The sequence below is a fragment of the Neophocaena asiaeorientalis genome, unplaced genomic scaffold (assembly GCF_003031525.2).
Source record: "Neophocaena asiaeorientalis asiaeorientalis breed wild unplaced genomic scaffold, Neophocaena_asiaeorientalis_V1.1 scaffold78, whole genome shotgun sequence".
Taxonomy (NCBI): Eukaryota; Metazoa; Chordata; class Mammalia; order Artiodactyla; family Phocoenidae; genus Neophocaena; species Neophocaena asiaeorientalis.
Window position 1 is genome coordinate 5,482,466 of NW_020175018.1, and position 20,098 is coordinate 5,502,563.

Below are 20,098 nucleotides of genomic sequence, written 5' to 3' on the forward strand. Positions count from 1 at the left end.
GAGTGGATCTATTTTCATTGAATAAAGTTGAGTGTGGAATCCCCAAACATGAAACAGATGAAAGCATCAGCGCTCTGGCAGAGCAGGGTGGACAGACCCAAGCCTGCTTTCCTGCTCTTCCATGATGCCTTCATGGAAACCCTGGAGACACAAATACAGAAAACCCCCAGATGTAGCTCATGAATGCCCTGGGAGAGTGGAGTCCGAGAGACTTGGATTTGAATTCTCGCTCCTTCTCTGTGGGTCCCTGAGAAAGTTGATAAACCCTAGGTGCTATGAGGGCATGAGCCCTGTCTGGCTCGTTCACCCCTGTGCTCTCCATCATTCTTCAGAATACCTGGTACATCACGAGCAGGGCTGGGACTAGGGTGAGGCCAGCGAGGCAGGTAGGCATTTGAGGAGGCGCTTCCTCTCAGGTGAGGACCCTGTCCTCGCATGACCGGGGGAGGGAGTGCTTCCTTCATGGTAGGTGCCTCCTTTGCTTCACTCTACTCCAGCCCCGTCAATAAATTGTTTGATTCATCAGTTAACCCAGTTTCTTCACCATTAAGATGGGGATGCTAAAATCTGCTTTGCCAAGTAATTTTCAAGTTAGGTAATACATTTAAGCAACCAGAAAAATGTCACATAGCAGTCAGGGCTACTGCTAATTTCCTTCACCTGTCAGATGGATCAGACAGACTATAGCGGCTAAAAGTTCAGGGTATTTTCAGGAAACAGAAATCCAGTGCAGCCAGAGCCAGTAGGGGAGAAGCCAGAGACAATCGAGAAAACTGTGGGTCAGGACCATGCAAGGCCACAAGCTCCAGATACAACTTCTGTAGTACGTGTGCCCCTGCCCCAGGTCTGAGCCTGGTGCTGGGCCAGCACTTACCTCTCTCGAGGCAGCTGGTGGTTGGGATTGTGGCGGCAGCGGACGCTGAGGCCGAAGAGCTTGCGGGCAGTGCGCTGGATCTTCTGCCTCTGGGCCTCCGTGGCGCTCTGCAGGAGCTTGTAGCGGTTCTGCAGGTCCCAGTCGTTGCCCCAGTGCTGATGGATGCTCCCAATGGTCAGGAAGTGGTTGCTAGGGAGACGCTTCATGAACGATTTAAACTCATCTAGCAAGAGACAAAGGCCAAGAAGGCGGGCTGAGCATGACACAGCCCCCATCTGAGGCGCAAGTGCTTAGCCCCATCCACAAGCAAAGCAGGCGCACAATAAAGCCGACTTGTCGGTGGCCTACAAACACGGAACTAGCCTGCTCCACTCCTAGCACGCAGTGAAGAGGCCACTGTGTTTTCATGGACGGGTCTTTTACTTTGCTACCGCAGGAGTGAACCTGCATCCCGCATCCTTGCTTCAGACAGGGCTGCCCGAACTTCTGTCATTTGAACGCCAACTTTATGACATTCACTTGTACTTATATTTACTTGTACTTATCTTTGAATCAATTAAATTTTTATCCAATCCAAGTAGAGAATCACTATCAGATGCCCTCGGTAGAACAGGAGCTATAAAAATAAAGCTGTAAAAATAAATATAATGAAAATGATATTAATAAATTCTAGCCAAATGCTGTGGCCTGCTAAATGACTGAACCCCTGTGCCTGCTCTCACTTTGAAATTTAGGGAAGGAGCAGGTGATAGATGTGAAAGGATATTAGCAGCAACTGAGACATTCTCTTTGATGTAATCTTCAGGATCGACAGAGAACTGACATCGATCACCCTCCCCGCTGTGTGCCGCATTCTCACTGGAAGCTGCATGTGTGGACCACCTCACATCAAGTCACGTTTTGGGAGACTCCAGATGGGGATGAACTCTCGGGTCTCCTGGGTGAAGATTTCAGTTTGTGATGCTGAGTTTCAGTGTGTCAGTGTGTGCTACAAGGTGACACAGCCTTAGAAGAAATGATCTAGGTCAGCTTTCTTGTTCTACATTTGGAGAAACTGAAGCCTCGAGTGGGAATATCGTTTTCTGAAGGTAGAACAGTCCATGAGTAACAAGAGACAGGACTAAAACCTGAGCTGTTGTTTTCTGATCTAATACCTCCTACTCAATCCCCCACTCAACTATTGGGAAAGTTAAAAAATTAAGGGGTTGATCATTTTGCAGGAAAAACAGGCTAAATGGTTGGGATATCTATCATCTATCTGTCATCTATCTATCTATCTAGCTAGCTATCTAGCTATCTAGCTATCTAGCTATCATCTTACAACAGATATCTGAAGCTTGATACTTTCCATAAAACCTACAAGGAAATTTCAGGTATATTAGGCATTCTTTTTTTTCTAAAAAATGCCTTCTAAGCTCTCGATAAGCACCAGGGTCAGTCTTAAACATCTACAATATATAAGTGATTTTATAGCAAACATACGAGGTGGGTGCTTTTAGTGCCCCCTTTTATAGAAAGTAAGACACAGAGAAGTTAATTAACTTGCCGAGGTCACACAGCCAGCAAATGGTAGAATTAGAACTCTAGACTGGCTCCGAATCTTATGCTCTTATGTAGCATATTACACTTACTCTCAACACATAAAGAGGATCAGTGAATTGAGAGGAAAAAAACTATATATTTTTTAATATATTAATATCTTTTCTGTTAAGGTGCTGAAACAGGAGTCTCTGACTCCTCAGGAACCTTGTTATAGACCGTTAGACATGCACGAGTTCAGACTGATTTCCTGACCCTTGGATGGCTGTATAAGCATTAGTTTCTCAATGCCTCAGTTTCCCCATCTGTCAGTAAGAGCATCTAATTCAAATCTTGAGAGACGCTGTCTGCGTAAATAGTTTTCGATACCCAGAAGGTGCCGAGTGGACGGCTGTGTGAGATTGGGAGGATACACACGACGGTGCTGAGGGATTTACTCAGTGGGCTGGCTGGGGGCAGGGGACTGGCCCTAATGATGCTGCTGCTTTGGCCAGTCCAGCTCTCCCCGCCACACAGCTCATCCTGCAGAGGGCTCTGTTGACCTCGGAGGAGATAACAGTCCTTTCAAAGAACCAGAATTTGGGTCAGATACGAACGCCTAATTAAAAAGTGAAAATGATTTCATTTTCTTGACTAAAAGTAGAAGGGTTCCCTCCCAATAAAGGAAGCATAGACCCCCATTTATGTGCGTAAACTAGGTCCTATGTGACCACTAACTCTCGAGCCTTGAAGGAATCAATGGCTTTGACCTTTGGCCAGTCATTAATTCCTCCAAATTACTTGGGGCTGAGTCCTTAAGGTTATGGGTTGCAAAGGAAAAGGAGGAAAGTATACATGTACGAGCCACATACACGTGTGGATGGACGGCTTTGTTTTCATGGGTACAAACATTTCAAATGGATGAGTGCAGGATATCTAGAGGAAAGGTGTGCTTTTGTGGAGAGACAATCGTGACACAGAAATCACTTCTGTGGCCTTTTCAGCTTACCCTGCAGCATCTCAGCTTTCTGAATTTCCTCCCACACCCACCCACTCAAAGTGGCTTCTCTTCCTTAGGAATAAGGATTCCGTGCTAGGGATTCCTACTACTTGTGCACACAGCCTACACACCCCTCTGCTTTTTAGCAATCAGTAGAATCTCTTTTCAAAAGCATTTTATCAAATGCTTCTTTTGTTTGAGGCCAAATAATCATCATAATACATTTCCATCATGAACCTCTCCTCTTTCATGGATTCCCAGGATTTTAAATGGACTAATGGGTGCAGGTACCTAAGGCATCACAGCTCCACTCGATGACCCCGTGAGAGCAGAATCATGGATGCATTCTGCACTCCCAGAACTGGTGGGAGGCCTAGAGATCACGGAAACCAGTGGTTTTCAAACACAGCGCTCTACAGCTCAGCTTTTATCTGTGGTACACAGTGGCTCCAAGGTAAGATTTTGTTTGATCAAAGGGTTTCTTGGCTAAAGATTTAAATAAATTCAAATATTAAAAACACAAACATGCCCTCTCATTTATCAGATGAGGGAACTGAGGCCTGGGGGTGGGTAAAGTAGAATTAGTAAGTTACAAAAGCTGCTATGAGTAGTGGATTTGGAATCAGGCATTCCATTACCAGCACTGTCATTTACTAACTACGTAACCCTGGGGAAGACACTGGGTCTTGACACCCTCCCTCCTCTAGAACACAGGAATATCACTACTCACTTTAACTCAATCTATTAACGTTGTAATAGATTTAAGGGATATATGGTTGTGTTAAAAACAGAAACGCTCTCTACATACGTCCATTTATTTAACAGATCTCTGAGCACATATTAAATGCCAAATATCTACTTGGCATCTCTTTTTGGAAGTCTCAAGGGTTCCCAAGCTTTTCATGTCCAAAACTGAGTACACAGTCTTCTTTCCAAACCTTCCAGGGTGTTCTAGCTCTGTGAATGGTACCAGCGCCCATCAGATTGTCTAGCAAGCATACCTAAAACACATCCTTGGAGCTCACCTCAATGCCCTTCCCTTGAACTCTCAGGGTCAATCTACCATCAAGCCCTGCTAATTGTTCCTTCTAAATACCTCAGCATCTCTGCACATTTCCCATTTTTACTACCTATACAACCCCTGTAACTCACATGGCAACCATCTCTCTCCCAGGCGCCTCCCACTGGTCCACCTGCACTCACCCTCTGGTCTCTGCACACACTCAGGTACTGAGACTCTCCCTCGAGGCGGCCTCTCCTGACTCCCTGGCCATACTGCCCTCCAACGCCACGAGATTTGCTTACAGGAGCCCCTCGCTCCTTACATACATATGATTCGTATGTCACTATTCTCTGCAGAGTTACCTGATCGGTGCCGGGATTGCCCATTAACTAGAAGCTCCACGAGGCAAAAACCCAACTTTGCACCTCACCTCCTTTATGGCCTCGGGTGACTGATGTTCCTCCCCTGAAATTCATTTTTCTCAACCACAAAAACAGGAAATAGCTAAGTTACCTGAAAAGTGACTTCCAGCTACGGAAGTCGATGAATTCGCTGGATATCTATAGCAATATCTACCTATGTATGTACATATATATATATATATACACATACCCATATTTACACATATATGTGTGTTCATTTATTTAGGGAGACAGGTACATACACGTGCGCACACACACACACACACACACAGACACACACACACACACACACACACACAGACTCAGGAATCAATACAACTAGCTTTGACTCCCCTCTCCAGAGGCTTCCTATGTGCTATGACACATTATTCTCTCTGTCGTCTGGGTACCACAGAAGCAATACATCATAGGACCACAAACTTGATTATGTTATTCAGTATTCCACTCGCTGGAGACGTACTGAGTGCCTACTCTTTGATGGCTGCTAGGATGGCTCTGGACCCTCCAACGTGAAAGGCTTGGGGGGTTACTGAATGCTCCCCTCAGCTATACTAGTTCCAGTGAGATCATTTTCCCGACTTGGCAGGGCACCATTCATGCAGTAGTAGCATCAGGCTCTCTACCTGAATTCTCCAGGTCCTTGTACGCTTCGGCCCAAGACTTGGCCATGTTGGCCAGCGTGTACTCCATGATCTGGATGTCGGTGATGGGGCAGTTGCACTGCGGGAACTCCTCGGCACACTGGCATCTACACTGGCTGTTCTGGCACACGTATTCCCCCTCACCGTTGCACATGATGTAGCTCAAGGCTGATTGGACAAATTTCTCTTGCAGATACTGAGGGAAGATGATCTGAAGACCTGTTTGAGAATAGCAAGGAGGGGAAAAGGGAAGGTTAGAAAAGGTGTTTCATTAACAGTTTCGAGAGGTGATGCGTAGGACTCCGAAGCTGCTAGCTTTCTCTTTGTGTAACCAAACTATCTCTGGGCCTGCCTAGATCCACACAGGGCATAATTGGCAAGGCCTCCAGTTGCCTTGCTTCTAGTTAAACTTCTCAGGTCATGACCTTGGCCATCTCCGCACTGCATACTCTATTCCGTGATATTAGGACTGAAGCTAGAGCCAGATCTGTTAATATACCTTTTCCATTTTGGGAGAAAACCCTTACTGAAAGCACAAGATTGCCGTTTATTTTTCCTTATTTCCTTCTTTTCTTTCCTTTTCCTTTCATCTAATATTTATGAACCCATTTATAAAGCACAAGCCCTGAGCTAGGCACTAGGTCTATAGAGATAAAAAAGACATGATCTTTGCCCTTGGGAAGTTTATAATATAAACAGCAGGGGTAGGCATGGACACACATCATCGTAACATAGCTTTATAGACCCAGAGCAGAGTCGGCCATATGAGGTAACTGGACAGCAGAACGCTGCAAACAGCATTGCTGGGATAGCAGGGAAACGTTTGCAGAGGAGATGATATTTGGGCTGGTTGAAAAGTGAATAAGAGGTCATTATGTAAAAAAGAACAGGAAGCATACTCTGAAGAGAGGGGTAGCAAGAACTAAGACTTAACATGTCTGGGAGTTGCTGGTGAATGAAATGAATTTGATGGGTGGGGTTGCAGTGCTGGAGGAGAACAGGTTTTAGAAAAGGGCAGATGCCAGAGTGCAAAGGTCGTTATTATATACGCTAAGGAACTTGGACTCCATCCTGTGAATAATGGGAATACTTTGGTAGTTTCCTGGGTAAGGATGATAGAAATAGAGTTACATAATTGAACAGGACCACAGTATCACTCACACATACACGTAGATATCAGTGGAGAATGGCATCAAATTAAATTAATTATCTCTTCTTTGCTTAAAAATGAAGAAGGCAAAGCCCACCAAGAGGAAATGAGTAGCTCATGGTTATGAGATGAGCACTGTTGACCACACCTCATGATTTTTTCTCTACACTTGACTAATCAAAGTCCTAAGCTAGAGGGCCAATGATGGAGAAGGATTTATCTGGGCACAAGTACTAACTACTCTTGTACCTATGAAATGTCAGCACAGCAGGCCGGCGCCTATGGTGCCCAGAAAAAAGGACAACTCTGGGCTAAATTAATTAATTCAAGCACTTTTGCCTGGGACATTTCTCTCCACCTCATTTGGAGCTGCCAACAGTTTTTGCCACCAGTGCATGATGGGGTAATGGTTTTACTACCCACTGTGTAAAAGAGAACTGTGCTATTTGGATTAAATTTTTTTCTCATTCGTGCTTCAGGGACATCCCTAATCCTACTCATCAGGGATCTTCCGAATAAACTCAGCATTTCTTTCACTCTCGACTTCAAAGTTGTGTTTCTAGATTTTTGTCTTTGTTTCTCTTGCTTTCAGATTATTAAAAAAAAAACGAAGCCCATCATTTCAACCTGTTTTCACATGGCAGCTAAAAAAAGACTATTTTCAGAGGGGCCTTGTGAAAAAGAAGACTGTGCTTCTAGTGTGCCTTCTGGTAGGAAATCATAACACAGTAGTTAAGAGCTGGGCAGTACTAGAGTCGGGCTTCTCTACTGACTACCTAAGTCATCTCACGTTAGTTAGTCAACCTCTCAAAGGCTCCACTTTCTCTTCTCTCAAATGAAGATACCTTTAGTACCTACATCAGAGGGTTATTGAGAGAGCTAAGTGAAATAATTCTTTAGAATTGTCTAGAACAAGTCCCTGACGCATAGCAAATGAACACATGTGATTTATTCCTATTTTTGATGATGATGATGACAGGGATGCCATTTCTCTGATTAAAGTTTTTTTTAAAAGTTTCAACAGAAACTTCAGGATAAACAAAGGAACAATAGCTGTGAGTATCTAATCAGAAGAAGAAAATATCTAGAAGGCAGTGTTTGGGTATTTGGAGAGCTTCCACAAAAAAGTGGGGTCTAGAATTATGTGTTTGTTGAACCAGCACTGGTGGGAGGGCTATTCGGAAAGGTGGATCCTTTGTCAACATGCACAGAAAACGTGCTAACAGACAGAGCTGAACAGCCCCAGGGCGATGATCCATCACAAGGCTGGGTGGGTGAGTGCCACCCCAATGAGCAGAGCGTCCAAATGAGTGAGTCACTGCTCAGAAGGGCTCCTGTACGGAGGGATATGATGCAAATACCAAAAGGTAGAGCAAATCAAATCAAGCAGTAAAGTCCTTCTAAACCAAGCCTCTGATTCTTTCGGAGTATGCATTATTGAGTCACTTTATCTGTATCACCATGTTCACTTCCGAAGCAAAATTTATTTTTAGCTGATCCCAATCCCCTACAGGCATCTAAGTCTATGGATTGGGGTTAAGTTTCTGTTGCTTAAAGAAATTCTACAGACTATACTCTCAGTCCTACTTTTCTAGCTTGCTCATCATTTTCTTTCTCCCCCTTTGTACGGGATAAAATATTCTATTCTTAGTCCCAGCCCAAAAGGAATTTGGGGAGAGCATTTTTCAAAAATTGCATTAAATCATTTCTCCATCTGGCAAGGATACAAAAGGCAGTATTACCTACCCCATGTAACACAACTGAAAACAGATGAAGTTTGGGATTGGGGGGTTTCTGGGAACAGCTGAAACACAAAACTGGTTGCTCTTTAAAAATGGAAACCCAGAACCTGCCAAGCTGTCTCTGAGGCGGAATCTCCTGGGCAAATTTGAAAGAGAATAATGAAGACATAGCAATTAAAAAGCACTTTTCTGCAAAATGTCATTACTGTTTAAAGTTACATAACCATTTTCCAGCAGCGGAGGTTCAAATAGCAGTCACCGGCAGTGTCGTCTCCCAATGACCTGTGTCCAACAAAGAGGCCCATTGCTGAGCACCTCCTACATGGGCGCCTGAGTCCTGCTGGCTTCAATGGGAGCCATAAATAATTTGGAGGGGGATTTGGCCTGGGGAACCACAGTTTGAAAGATATACAGCTGCCGGCTGGGGTGGAATCTTCTGTCCCCAAAGTTCCCAAAGATATACACACACACACACACTCATACACACGGAAAGGAAAACTGAGAAAATGAGAGAGAGAAAAAGGCCACCCTTGGTGCCAAGCATATAAATTTGGCCTCACAAAACCCAGGAAGGCAAGAGTTGAAAGTTCCATTTGCACAGCGACTATCCCAAGCTAAACATATGGAATCTGCAGCCCCAGCCCAGTCTTGTTATACTTAAAAAAAAAATCTGGTACTTTAAAATGGAATGTTCTGCTGTTCCACAGTGGGCACGATGTCGATGTGGGAACCCCCATGTCATCTGCCTTCTCTTTTCCTGATTTCTGCCCCATCTTCCTCAGTCCCCCCTCCTGCCTCACTTCAACACGCACGTTGCACGATACCTTTTGTATTTTACGTACAGTCTCTGTGCTGTCACACGAGAGGGTATCTCTATTTCACTGACCGCGTCCTTTCTCTTCTCTCCTTATCCTCTCTTCTTTTTTTTCAGGACACACGGGCATCCTGCCCTTTTTCAGTCCCTCTTTTGCGCCAGTCTTATTCTTTCTACAGTCTCTGCACTTGTCCTCCCCTGTGCCTAGAATATTCCTTTTCGAGATCTCTGTCTGGCCCCCTTGTCCTGCCATCCAGACTTGTCCAGACCACCCGAGTTAAAATGTCTCTTCTATTTGCTTCACAGAATTAGTTTCTGAATGAAATTACCTTATTCATTTGTCTTCATTTTTGTTCCATCTCCCCCATTAGACAGTGGGCTTAAGGGGGACAGCCCACTGTCTAATGGGGGAGATGGGCTTTATGGGGACAGAGGCTTATCTGTCCACGACAAGCCCCCAGGGTGTAACTTAAGACCAAGCCCTGTGGAGGTTTCAGACTCTCATTTGTTGAATGAAAGAAGCATCCCCTTTCTCATCCCTACTGAAGAGAAAGTTGTCCCTAAAACCTTTGAGGCCATTAGAATTGAAGACATGTCCATAGCTCCACAACTATAGTAAAAGACTCAGGACTTGAATCTGGGAATTCGGACTGAACTCTGAAACACTGGCAGGTCCTTCCGCATCTCCAGTGGGTAAGTGTGGAAACTGAGACGAATGCCTGGCTTGGGGCCTCTGTGGTACCTATGGCACAGAGTGGCCTCTGGGAATGTCTTAGCCCCTCTGAAACTCAGTTTTCTTGCCTGTGAAGTTAAAAATCCCAATAACCACCTTCCAGGGCCGTTGAAAAGGGTAAATGAGGGAAGAAAAGGCATAAACAGCAGTTTAGCAAACACCTGACTCTTATGGGCTGAATGTTTGTGCCCCTCCCACCCCAATTTCATACGTTGAAACCCTAACCCTGCCCCACCTTGTGATGGCATTAAGAGGTGGGGCCTTTGGAAGATGATTAGGTTTAGATGAGGTCATGAAGGTGGGGTCTCCACGATGGGATTAGTACCCTTATAGTAAGAGGAAGAGACGGGAAGGCATGCACGCTTGCGCTCTCTCGCTCTTCCTCCCTCTCTCTCTCCCTCTCCCCCGCCTTGCCTCCCTGAGCACACACTAAGAAAAGGCCACGTGAGCACACAGTGAGAAAGCAGCTGTCTACAAGCCAGGAATGTGCCTTAATCGGACACTGAATCTGTCGGCACCTTGACCTTAGACTTCCCAGCCTCCAGAATGGTAAGAAATAATGTCTCTTGTTCAAACCACCCAATCTATGGTATTTTGTTATAATTAAGTGTTCAATAAATGTTAGGTTCCTCCATTTACACCCTATTAGAACATAATCCATTACCTGGACCAAACTTGAGCGCTTCTTGGAAAAATCCTTCTTGAGTAGCCCCATTTGGGCTAGTAGGAAACATGCCAAGAGTGCAATTTGTCTTAATAGCATTATAGTAATTATTGTAGGTGCTCATTATTATTGTTCCATTGTTTGTACTTCAATGAATTTTCCTTCCTTCCTTCCTTCCTTCCCTCCCTCCCTCCCTCCCTCCTTTCCTTCCTTCCCTTCTCTCTTCCATCTATCTTCTTCTTCTCTCCATCTCTCTTTCCTTCTTTCCACACATATTGCTTAAGCTCTACTGGGTGGCAGGCACTGTGCCACAGATACCAGGGTGAATAACGCAGGCAACTCCCTGCCCTCGCTGACCTCACAGTTAAGGAAGGAGACAGACCTGTAAACAAGCTGCTTGGATGCAGTGAGACCAGTGCTTTAGCAGAAGCACAAGATTGCTTGGGGAACACACGGGAAGAATACCTAGCCCAGCATGGAGTAGGGGTGGTCAAAGACTCTCTTCTAGAGGAAGCAGCATTTAGGCTGAGACCCAACGGATTAACAGGAGTTAGGGGATGGGAGATCCACAGGAAGAGTGTTCTAGAAAGTGGAAACAGCATGTGCAAAGGCCTCAGGAAATATCATTCTTTCCAACTAAGAGCCAACTTAGCCATCACCTTTCTTTCTGATTAAGGTTCATCTTTTTTTGTTTGTTCATTTACTTCCAAGTTCCCTAGAGAAGAACAACTTTCGGCACCTCAGAGAAGATCACAACTCTGAAGGGAAGAATGACACAGAGCAGAGATCTGTCAGCTCATCAGAGGAAGAGCGCTTCCTACAACAACAAAGGTAAAGGTCAAGGATCCTGGTCTCTTACAGGCAGGGAATGAACCTGAGATTCAGAAAAAGAAAAGGCGGCTCACTGTGCTTCTGAGTTTCAACCACTGGGAGGCGCTAAAGTAACAGAACTTTCAGGGTAATCTTACATTGGATCCCTGGAGACCTTTGAGGACATTGTCAATATTGCTGTTGTCAATATCGCCGTGTAAAGCAGGCACCTGGTTCAGGTGACTGTGCTCAGTGAGCTAGGGAACACTTAATGTCTGGAAAAGAGGACACTATCAACAAAAGCCAATCCGACCTTCATCCCTGACCCTGACCCTGCTCCTCTGCTGACAGGACCTCTTGGCCACTTTCTCCTTCCTTCAACAAGCAGTACCTGAGGAACTGCTGGACTAGATGTTTCCTACCTTCTAAGGACACAGAAGTGCTACCTGGAGATTCAAAACTAAAGTTCAGAATCCAAGAGGCAAAAGCCTTAACTGATGATTAAAACATAAAGTTGTATGATGTCTGGTAAATAGTAGGTGTTCAATAAATATATTTCAAATATTGAATAAGCCAGTGATCTATTATGAAGATGAAAGAAAATAAGCCTGGGCATGATAATTATGGAAGACTTCGTGATGTGAGTAGGATGTGGGTAGAGTCTTGAGACACGAGCCTGGTCTCAGTAGATATAGAAGGGCATCCCCAGCGTTCCATGGAGAAGGCATATGCTGCACAAAGTTGGGTCAGTGTGTGCATACCTTGTATCAATCTAAGTCTTGTTCAAGGCAAGAGCTCTACATCTTCCTTTTGTTTCCCTCAGCTTTGTTTTATTTTATTCTGTATCCTAATTACCTAATATAGTAATATTTTGATGGATTTGCTCTTTTCTGACCTATTTCATTAAACATTAAATGTACGATCTCTTACAGTGCTAAGAGGAAGAGGGAAAAATACAGGTTCTGTTTTGGTTGAGTATAAATATTTTCCTATCCTGTTCTTGCATCAGAATGTGGCCCCCTGTAGATCTCTCAGAGCCCTATAGGAGTCCCACCTGTTGTCTTGTACCTGCTAAGTTCTGCTTGTCAAATTCTGTCCATTTCTGAAAAGCACGAGGCGAGGAGGAGGACAACAAGGACTGTACCTTTTGCAAAAAGTCAGCCTGACCCCCTTCCTGTGAAAGCCCAGGGATTTCAGACTGGCAGATAAAGGACTTCATGGTTCCAGCAGTCATTCTGAACCTCAGTGTAATGAAGGCGTGCAGGTCAATTACCCATCTGTTTGTGTTTCTATTGCAGTGAATTACAGTATCTATCGCTGACAGCTCATTGGAGTGGAATGGAAATAAGATGATAATTCACAGGGTGAAACTGTGCAGAAAGGGCAAAAAGGCTATGATCTCATTCAGAAGCTCAGCCCTGTCTCCATGAAGGGTCATTTGCACTCCAGGAAATGAGGAAGGGCAGCTACCTGGGGGGAAAAGTGGGTGGGTTCTGGCTCCCCCTTCCTGATAGAATAACCCTGCGGGATCTTGAGGAGTAGACATGGAACTCTTGGAGGAAAAATACAGGTAAATGATATTCTGCACAATAAAATGAAAACCTTTTTAAACCAGCAGAAGTTTTGAGGGGTGACTGGCAGTATAGAAGGGGTGACCCTGTAGGGATGTTCCAAAGAACCTATTAATGCGTATTCAGTGCCCCTCCCTGCAGTGTCCTGCCTTTGAAAAAATTACACACTCCCACCCTCTGAACTCAGATAGGTTCCCGTGACATGTTTTGGTTAATGAAATGTGCAAGTGATGTTTGCAACTTCCAAAACGAAGCTACGAGGACCCACACATGGATCCATCAGATTCTCTTTTCCCATCACCACAAGAACAACAATGTTCCATCTAGAGGCCACTGCTGTTCTCCAGATAAATGCCTTCTTCATTCTGTGAAGCAGAATCACAAGTGACTTGTGACCATGATGTAGCATCAGTAAGAAATGAGTATTTACATTTGCCACTGAGATTCAGGGATTGTTTGTTAGCACAACATAACCTAGCCTGTACTGATGGATACAGGAAGTGGCAAACTGGGGCCCGCGGGCCTATTTTCACAAATTAATTCTATTGGAATGCAACCACACAGATTGAAGTATTGTTTACAGCTGCTTTCACATTACAATGGAAGAGATGGATAGTTGCAACAGAGACTGTGTGTGACCCACAAAGCCTAAAATATTTACCATCTGGCTCTTTACAGAAAAAGTTGGCCAGCCAGTGTACTAGTTGATCATGAAGATTCTTTCAACCTTGATTTTCTGAGTCTATTCTGTTCTGGTCTTATTTCAATTATTAAGCAAATAGGTATCTATTAGATGCCAGGTACTCTTTCAGGCACTGGCGAAAAGGCAAGGAACTAGAAACAAAATCCTTGCTCTCATGGAACTTACCTTTCAGTGAGGCAGACAATCAGAGGAGGATTTAAACTGGCAAAAGGGATTGGGGGCAGGGAGACTTCTAAATGACACTTTTAACTTTGAAAAAGAGAATATGGTCTAAACTATGAAATCGCTAACAATAAGGAGGCCAAAATACTTTTTTTCTCCAACATAATTTAAAAATTCAGTTTCATAAAATTGCAACATGAAGATGCCCTTGAAGCTTTAAGAACAGGTTGAGTCAATTTAAACCTAAGCTTCTTCATAGAATTCATGATAAAAACCAAATGACACCTCTAAGATTCTGTGTCACCTGATCCCTAGGTCAGCTGATGTCTGCAGATTCTTTTCTCACCTAACTCCCTTTTTTTGCTACATCCTGTACCACTACCACCGCTGTCCCCCAAATGCTCCAAATTCTCTTTGTTCAAATTTTGGCTCCAGCTCTGATTAACGGCATGACCTTGGGAAGTTAAAACTAAGAGGCTTAACTTCTCTGATTTTCAGTTTCCTCATTAAAGCTTCCTGTGTAGGTTTTTGTAAAAGTTAAATGAACAATTTTATATCTTGATTGTGGTGGTATCTTGATTACATGACTGGATATGTCTGTCATATTCATAGAACTGTTCACCTCAAAAGGGTGAATTTTTCTGGATGTAAATTATATCTCCATGAATGGGAAAACAAAATCAATTATGTAACCCATGTGAAGCTCTTAGTACATGATAGTTATCCAACTAATGTCATTTCCTGTCCTCACCCTGTTTTCTATTGCTTTCTCTGGAAGCCTTTGACAATCTGAGGCATTCTCTCTGTGGGCAACCAAAGCACCTTGCACATAACTCAAATTCTAGTAGAACACACATTGCATCATACTATGTGTGTCTATATTCATGTTCCTCCTGGTCTGTGAGCTCCTTGAATGCAAGAGGCAGTACCTCATTCACCTCCCACTTCCTTGTTATCTGGCACATTAGTGGGTACCCAGTAAATGAGTTTGAATGAAGGTGAATTTAAAGAGGATGTGCTTCAGAGAGGACTGTGTTTCTCTGTTCTGGGCTTAGCACAGCCCATCTCTCTAGAGCCATTCCTCATGAGCAGGACCTGTTTCATCTTTCCCAACATCATAGCTTGAAACCTGAAGCTACTTTAACTTCAGCTCAATAGTGAAGGGGACAGGTGCTCAGAAACATCTGAGTGAAAAAAATGCACAAATTGAAAAAGCATCCTAAGAGAACAATGATGCTAAAAGGCCTTGACCACTAATTTCAGCACATATTTTGTTTGGGATCCATTGCTACAAATTATGATTCTTGAGAGCTATAACTGCCTTTTCATGCTTTCCATGCTATCAAGCACAATACTAGATCACAGTAGGTGTGTAAAAATAAAACTGTTCAATTCAGCCACTCTTAGGAAAGTCCTTTCACTCACCATGTTATTGAGGCAGGCACTGTACTAGATGTTAGAGATACAGAAATGAATAAGACGGTTTCTGACCTCAGGGGGCTCCAGTTGGGTAGGAGAACAAAATTCATAAATGTACAACTAAAATAAAATATACACACATTTCAGCAAAAAGGAATAAAGAAAAGACCTCTACTTCTGTAAGAGTAGAGGAGTTTGGAATAGTTATTGCGGACAGGATTGCACCCAAGTGAAATTACAGTCCAGCATTTGCCAAGTTGTATAACACAGAATCATAGATCTGCAGATGTAACCAAGATCAAATACATTCAGGAAACTCTGTGTATTTAATCCAGCTCTTGAGACTCCTAGTACACATCTGCCCAGTTGAGGCACTGAGAAGTCCTGCAGTAAATAAGTGTGGTTTATGTTATTTAATCTAGTGTTTCAGTATTATTGAGCTTTTGCTACATTTCTGTTTCCTAACAAACAGCCTCCAAATCCCAGTGGTTTACAACCACAAAGGTTTATTTCTTGCTCATGTTTCATGTTGGCTGGGCTTTGGCTCTGCATCAGATGTCTTCTTCTTTCGGATCTATACTGAAGGAGTGGCGTCTCTCAGGTATATGCCATTCTCATAACACAGGGAAACAAAAGCCAAGCCAGGCAATGTCTCCTCAAGTGTCTTCTGAGATGAGGCATGCATTATATTCTCTTGCATTCCATTGGCCAAAGCAAACCATATGTCCAAGTGCAATGTCAACTAAGTGGGGTGTATACATCTCCCACAGGACAGCATTGCCTGTCACACGCAATGCACTGTTATGTATCATAATTCTCTCAGGGAAGAGAGAGATGCAGTCATGCAATGTACCACAAAATAAACTTATTTTTCCACCAAAGCTTATTTTTAAAAATTGAATTGCCATATGATCCAGCAACTCCACTCTTAAGGTATATACTCAAAAGAATTGCACAGAAGTATTCAAATAAAAACCTGAACACACTGTTCATAGAAGCAATATTAACAAAAAGGTGAAGACAACCTAAATGTCCATCAACTTATGAATGGATAAACAAAATGTGGTCTATCCACACAATGGAATCTTAACTCAGCCATAAAAGAATGAAGTACTGTTACGTGCTACAACACAGATGAACCCTGAAAACATTTTGTTACATCAAAGATGCCAGAAACACACACACAAAAACATATTGTATGATTCCAATTATATGAAATGTCCAGAACAGGCAAGTCAATAGAGACAGAAAGAAGATTAGTAGTTGTCTGGGGCTGGAGGGAGTGGGGAATGGGAAATTACTGCTTAATGAATATGGAATTTCCATTTGGGATGGTGAGAAAGTTCTGGAACTAGATAGTGATGACAGTTGCACAACACTGTGAATATACTCAGTGCCCCTGAATTGTGGATTTTAAAATGTTTAAAACATTAAACTTTGTGTGATATATATTTTATCACAGTAAAAAATTAAGATTCAAAGCAAACTGATTTGACAGTTCAAATAAATTTAAATCAGTAAATATTTATCGAGCATATACTACAAACTAAACACTGAAATAAGAAGTGAATAATGAATATGTTAAAAAGGATATGATTCTACTTTCAGGGAATTTAATTGCAATTTAGTAGAACTATGAACAGTTGTGTACATGAAACAAGGTAGAATGTATCTAGAACAGAGTAGAAGTGCATCGAAAGTGCTATATTTGCAGTGCCAAAGAAGAGCTTAATTGTGCCTAAGATGTATTGTGAGGGAAAAAAAATAAAGATTGACTTAATAATCTTAAAAAATAAACAGGTACTGTGTTTGAAGAGAGTCAATGTATAAAAATTTCCACGGGTGATTTATTTAGGTTTTGGCCATCCTGACGCCTGATTTGTGTACAATCAGAGACCAACAAGGAATCAAGTGGGATGTGGTGGTTAAAGTAGGTCAAACTGTCACATTGATCACTGATCAGTCAGGAGTTCCATGCTGCACGCTCGGCCACAAGTTTATTGAAAGGTATAGCCCCACGTGACCACACACCAAATGATAAATCTTCTGATATCCCCCCCTCAACACCAGCTTATGCTCCATTAGCATTTCCACCTCTTTCTGTACAAGTCTGAGTCTTGAGTCACCAAATTATTCCAGATTTCCCCCGGTCAGAGGCAGCCCTTTTTATAGTCATCTATACCTGGAATGTTGCAAGGCTTTCATAATCGTCTGTTATAAAGGTATTTGATCTTTTCTGGTTCTGGATTCTTTTGAGAGTATGAGAATAGCTATGGAAATGGCACACCTACGCACATCCACAAGTTGGCAAGTAATTTTAGGAAAATCGCAGACTTTCTAAAGTAAATAGCAGAACCTATCAGCACACAGAAAGCGCTATACAACTACTTGCTCCAATAAAAACCATGATTATATGTTCCAGGTTGAGACACAATATGCTACACACTTTAAGAGCACTGGCATTGAGTGGACCTGTGTTCAAATTCTTGCTCTGCTGGCTACAAGAGCGTTACTAACTTCTGTGAGCCTCAATTTGCAAATCTGGAAAATGGGTCTGTGTTGAGGTTTCTGAGAGACGAATATAAAGGAATGAGCTCTATACCTGGCACAAGAGAACTATCCAGGAAATCACAGCTATGATTTTGTATCCGCCCTCTTGGGTTTTAGGTCAGGTGCTTTCAACATATTTTTCAAATAAATGCAGAACCATGACTCCGAGGCAGTGGTGTTTTTATTCCCATTTATTAGAAGATCTAGAGAAGCTCAGAAACTTAATTAACTAGTCCAAGGACTTATCACTATCACATGTGCTCTCGTACACTCCCTATTTGTCCTCTGAGTTCTTTTTCCGCTTTTTTTTTTTTTTTTTTTTTTGCGGTACGCGGGCCTCTCACTGTTGTGGCCTCTCCCGTTGCGGAGCACAGGCTCCAGATGCGCAGGCTCAGCAGCCATGGCTCACGGGCCCAGCCGCTCCGCGGCATGTGGGATCTTCCCGGACCGGGGCACCAACCCGTGTCCCCTGCATCGGCAGGCGGACTCTCAACCACTGCGCCACCTGGGAAGCCCTCTGATTGAGTTTTAATTGATATCTTCAATCCACTTCTTAAGAGGAACTTCACTTCTCACAAGGCAGAGAACATGGTGCCCCTTGGCTCATAAAGTAAAACCAATACTTGGAGTCAAGCAGTAGGGTGGAAGTCAGCAATCCCATTTGTCATGAAGGCGCTGCTCTTTTATTCAACAGGCTTTACAGACAGCGCCACAGGAAGACGGAAACACGGATTCCCATCAGTGCCTCCTAGGCCCCGGCTAATCGGCAAGAAGGGCCTTTAGTCGCAAGCCGTTGCCGGTGACCCCGGGCTAATTCTTAATGAGGATTCAGCCCGAAGCTGCTGACTAGAGCAGGCTCTGGCAACAATCACTCCGCCTTCCACTGGGGTCACCAGGCCACGTGGGGTGACAGGGCTTCATGAAAAGAAGGCCTGATGACGTTCCTTCCCCTCTTCCTCGACTACTGCAGTTGGGCAGGGATTTATTCCCATTCTACCCACATCTAGAATGTGTTGTGCTGACTCAAGGCTCCCTGAGAAAAGTAATCATGGATCCCAGGCGGCTAGGAACCAAAACCCGGGGGATCTTGGGAAAGTGACTTCACCCCTTGGGGCCTCAGTTTCTTCATCTATGTAATGGGGAGCATGATCCCTATCTCTTAGTTGCTGGGAGGGATAAACTGGCTCATGGATATAAACACAATATGCCTAAGAAGGAGTAACAGCTCAAAATAACGTACATTTTAAACAGTTCAAGTACTCTGTTCCCCTCTCTCTATTACTTGTTGCAAGATGATTTTAAAAATCATTATCTTCGGGCTTCCCTGGTGGCGCAGTGGTTGAGAGTCCGCCTGCCGATGCAGGGGACACGGGTTCGTGCCCCGGTCCGGGAAGATCCCACATGCCGCGGAGCGGCTGGGCCCGTGAGCCATGGCCACTGAGCCTGCGTGTCCCAAGCCTGTGCTCCGCAACGGGAGAGGCCCCCGCAGGGACAGGCCCGCTTACCGCAAAAAAAAAAAAAAATCACTATCTTCACTCCATTTATAATGCCTACGGAGGAAAGGGATTATTGATGCTACTTCTCTTCCTCATCCTCCCTCTGCCTTTCCTCTATTTCCTCCTCTATCCCCTCCCTCCCTTCCTCTCCCTCTCCCCTTCCTCTTTCTCTCCTTCCCCCATCCTTCTAGTTCTCCCCTTTCTCCTGTCCCTGTAACGCCAATCCTATGCAAAATTTCAGTTCAGCAAATACATATTGAGTCCCAATGTCCACAGCGTTCTGTTGAATACAATGAAACACAAAGCTGGCAGAATCCCGTCCTTAATGAGGCCAATCATCAAATCTAACAGAAGAGGTAAAACCCAAATGCAAAAGAACATGTTGCAAGATGAAGTTTTAAAAACTGCTGTACAAGAGGTCTCAAAGAGGCTTCTCAGAAGAGGTGGCATTTGCAGGAGTAAAGGGGCATGACTCTTGCCTGAAATATGGACACATCCAACGCAACAGAAAAGGCACATGCACTTTGAAGAATGCTATCCATGCAAGAAGGCTCCTGGTATAGAGTAAGCCCTCGGGACACTATCCTTAGGTTGAACTGGATCCAGCATGCTGGAGAATGAGAATCGTAAGAATTCAGAGAAAGGAGCTCACTATGGGCTGGGTGATTCATTCATTTAATTATTTATCCATTCATTTATCCATTCGTTTAACAAATATCTTCTGATCATTCTTCATGCGCCAGGTCCTATACATCATGCTAGAGACCGCGACGGCTCTTACCAGTGAGGAATTTACACTCCAGCTGGGGAGTCAGGTTAGTAACAG

At 43.7% G+C, this 20,098-nt stretch overlaps 1 protein-coding gene across 1 annotated transcript in view; it reads right to left on the minus strand.

The window, feature by feature from the left end:
• BRINP1 (BMP/retinoic acid inducible neural specific 1) overlaps positions 1-20,098 on the minus strand; it is a 179,284-nt gene that overhangs the window by 24,143 nt on the left and 135,043 nt on the right. The window contains exons 6-7 of the mRNA XM_024762613.1: positions 5,441-5,677; positions 875-1,097 (exon numbers count right to left, since the gene is read on the minus strand). Coding sequence (XP_024618381.1) covers positions 875-1,097; positions 5,441-5,677 — 460 coding nt within the window. The remainder of the gene's footprint in view (positions 1-874; positions 1,098-5,440; positions 5,678-20,098) is intronic.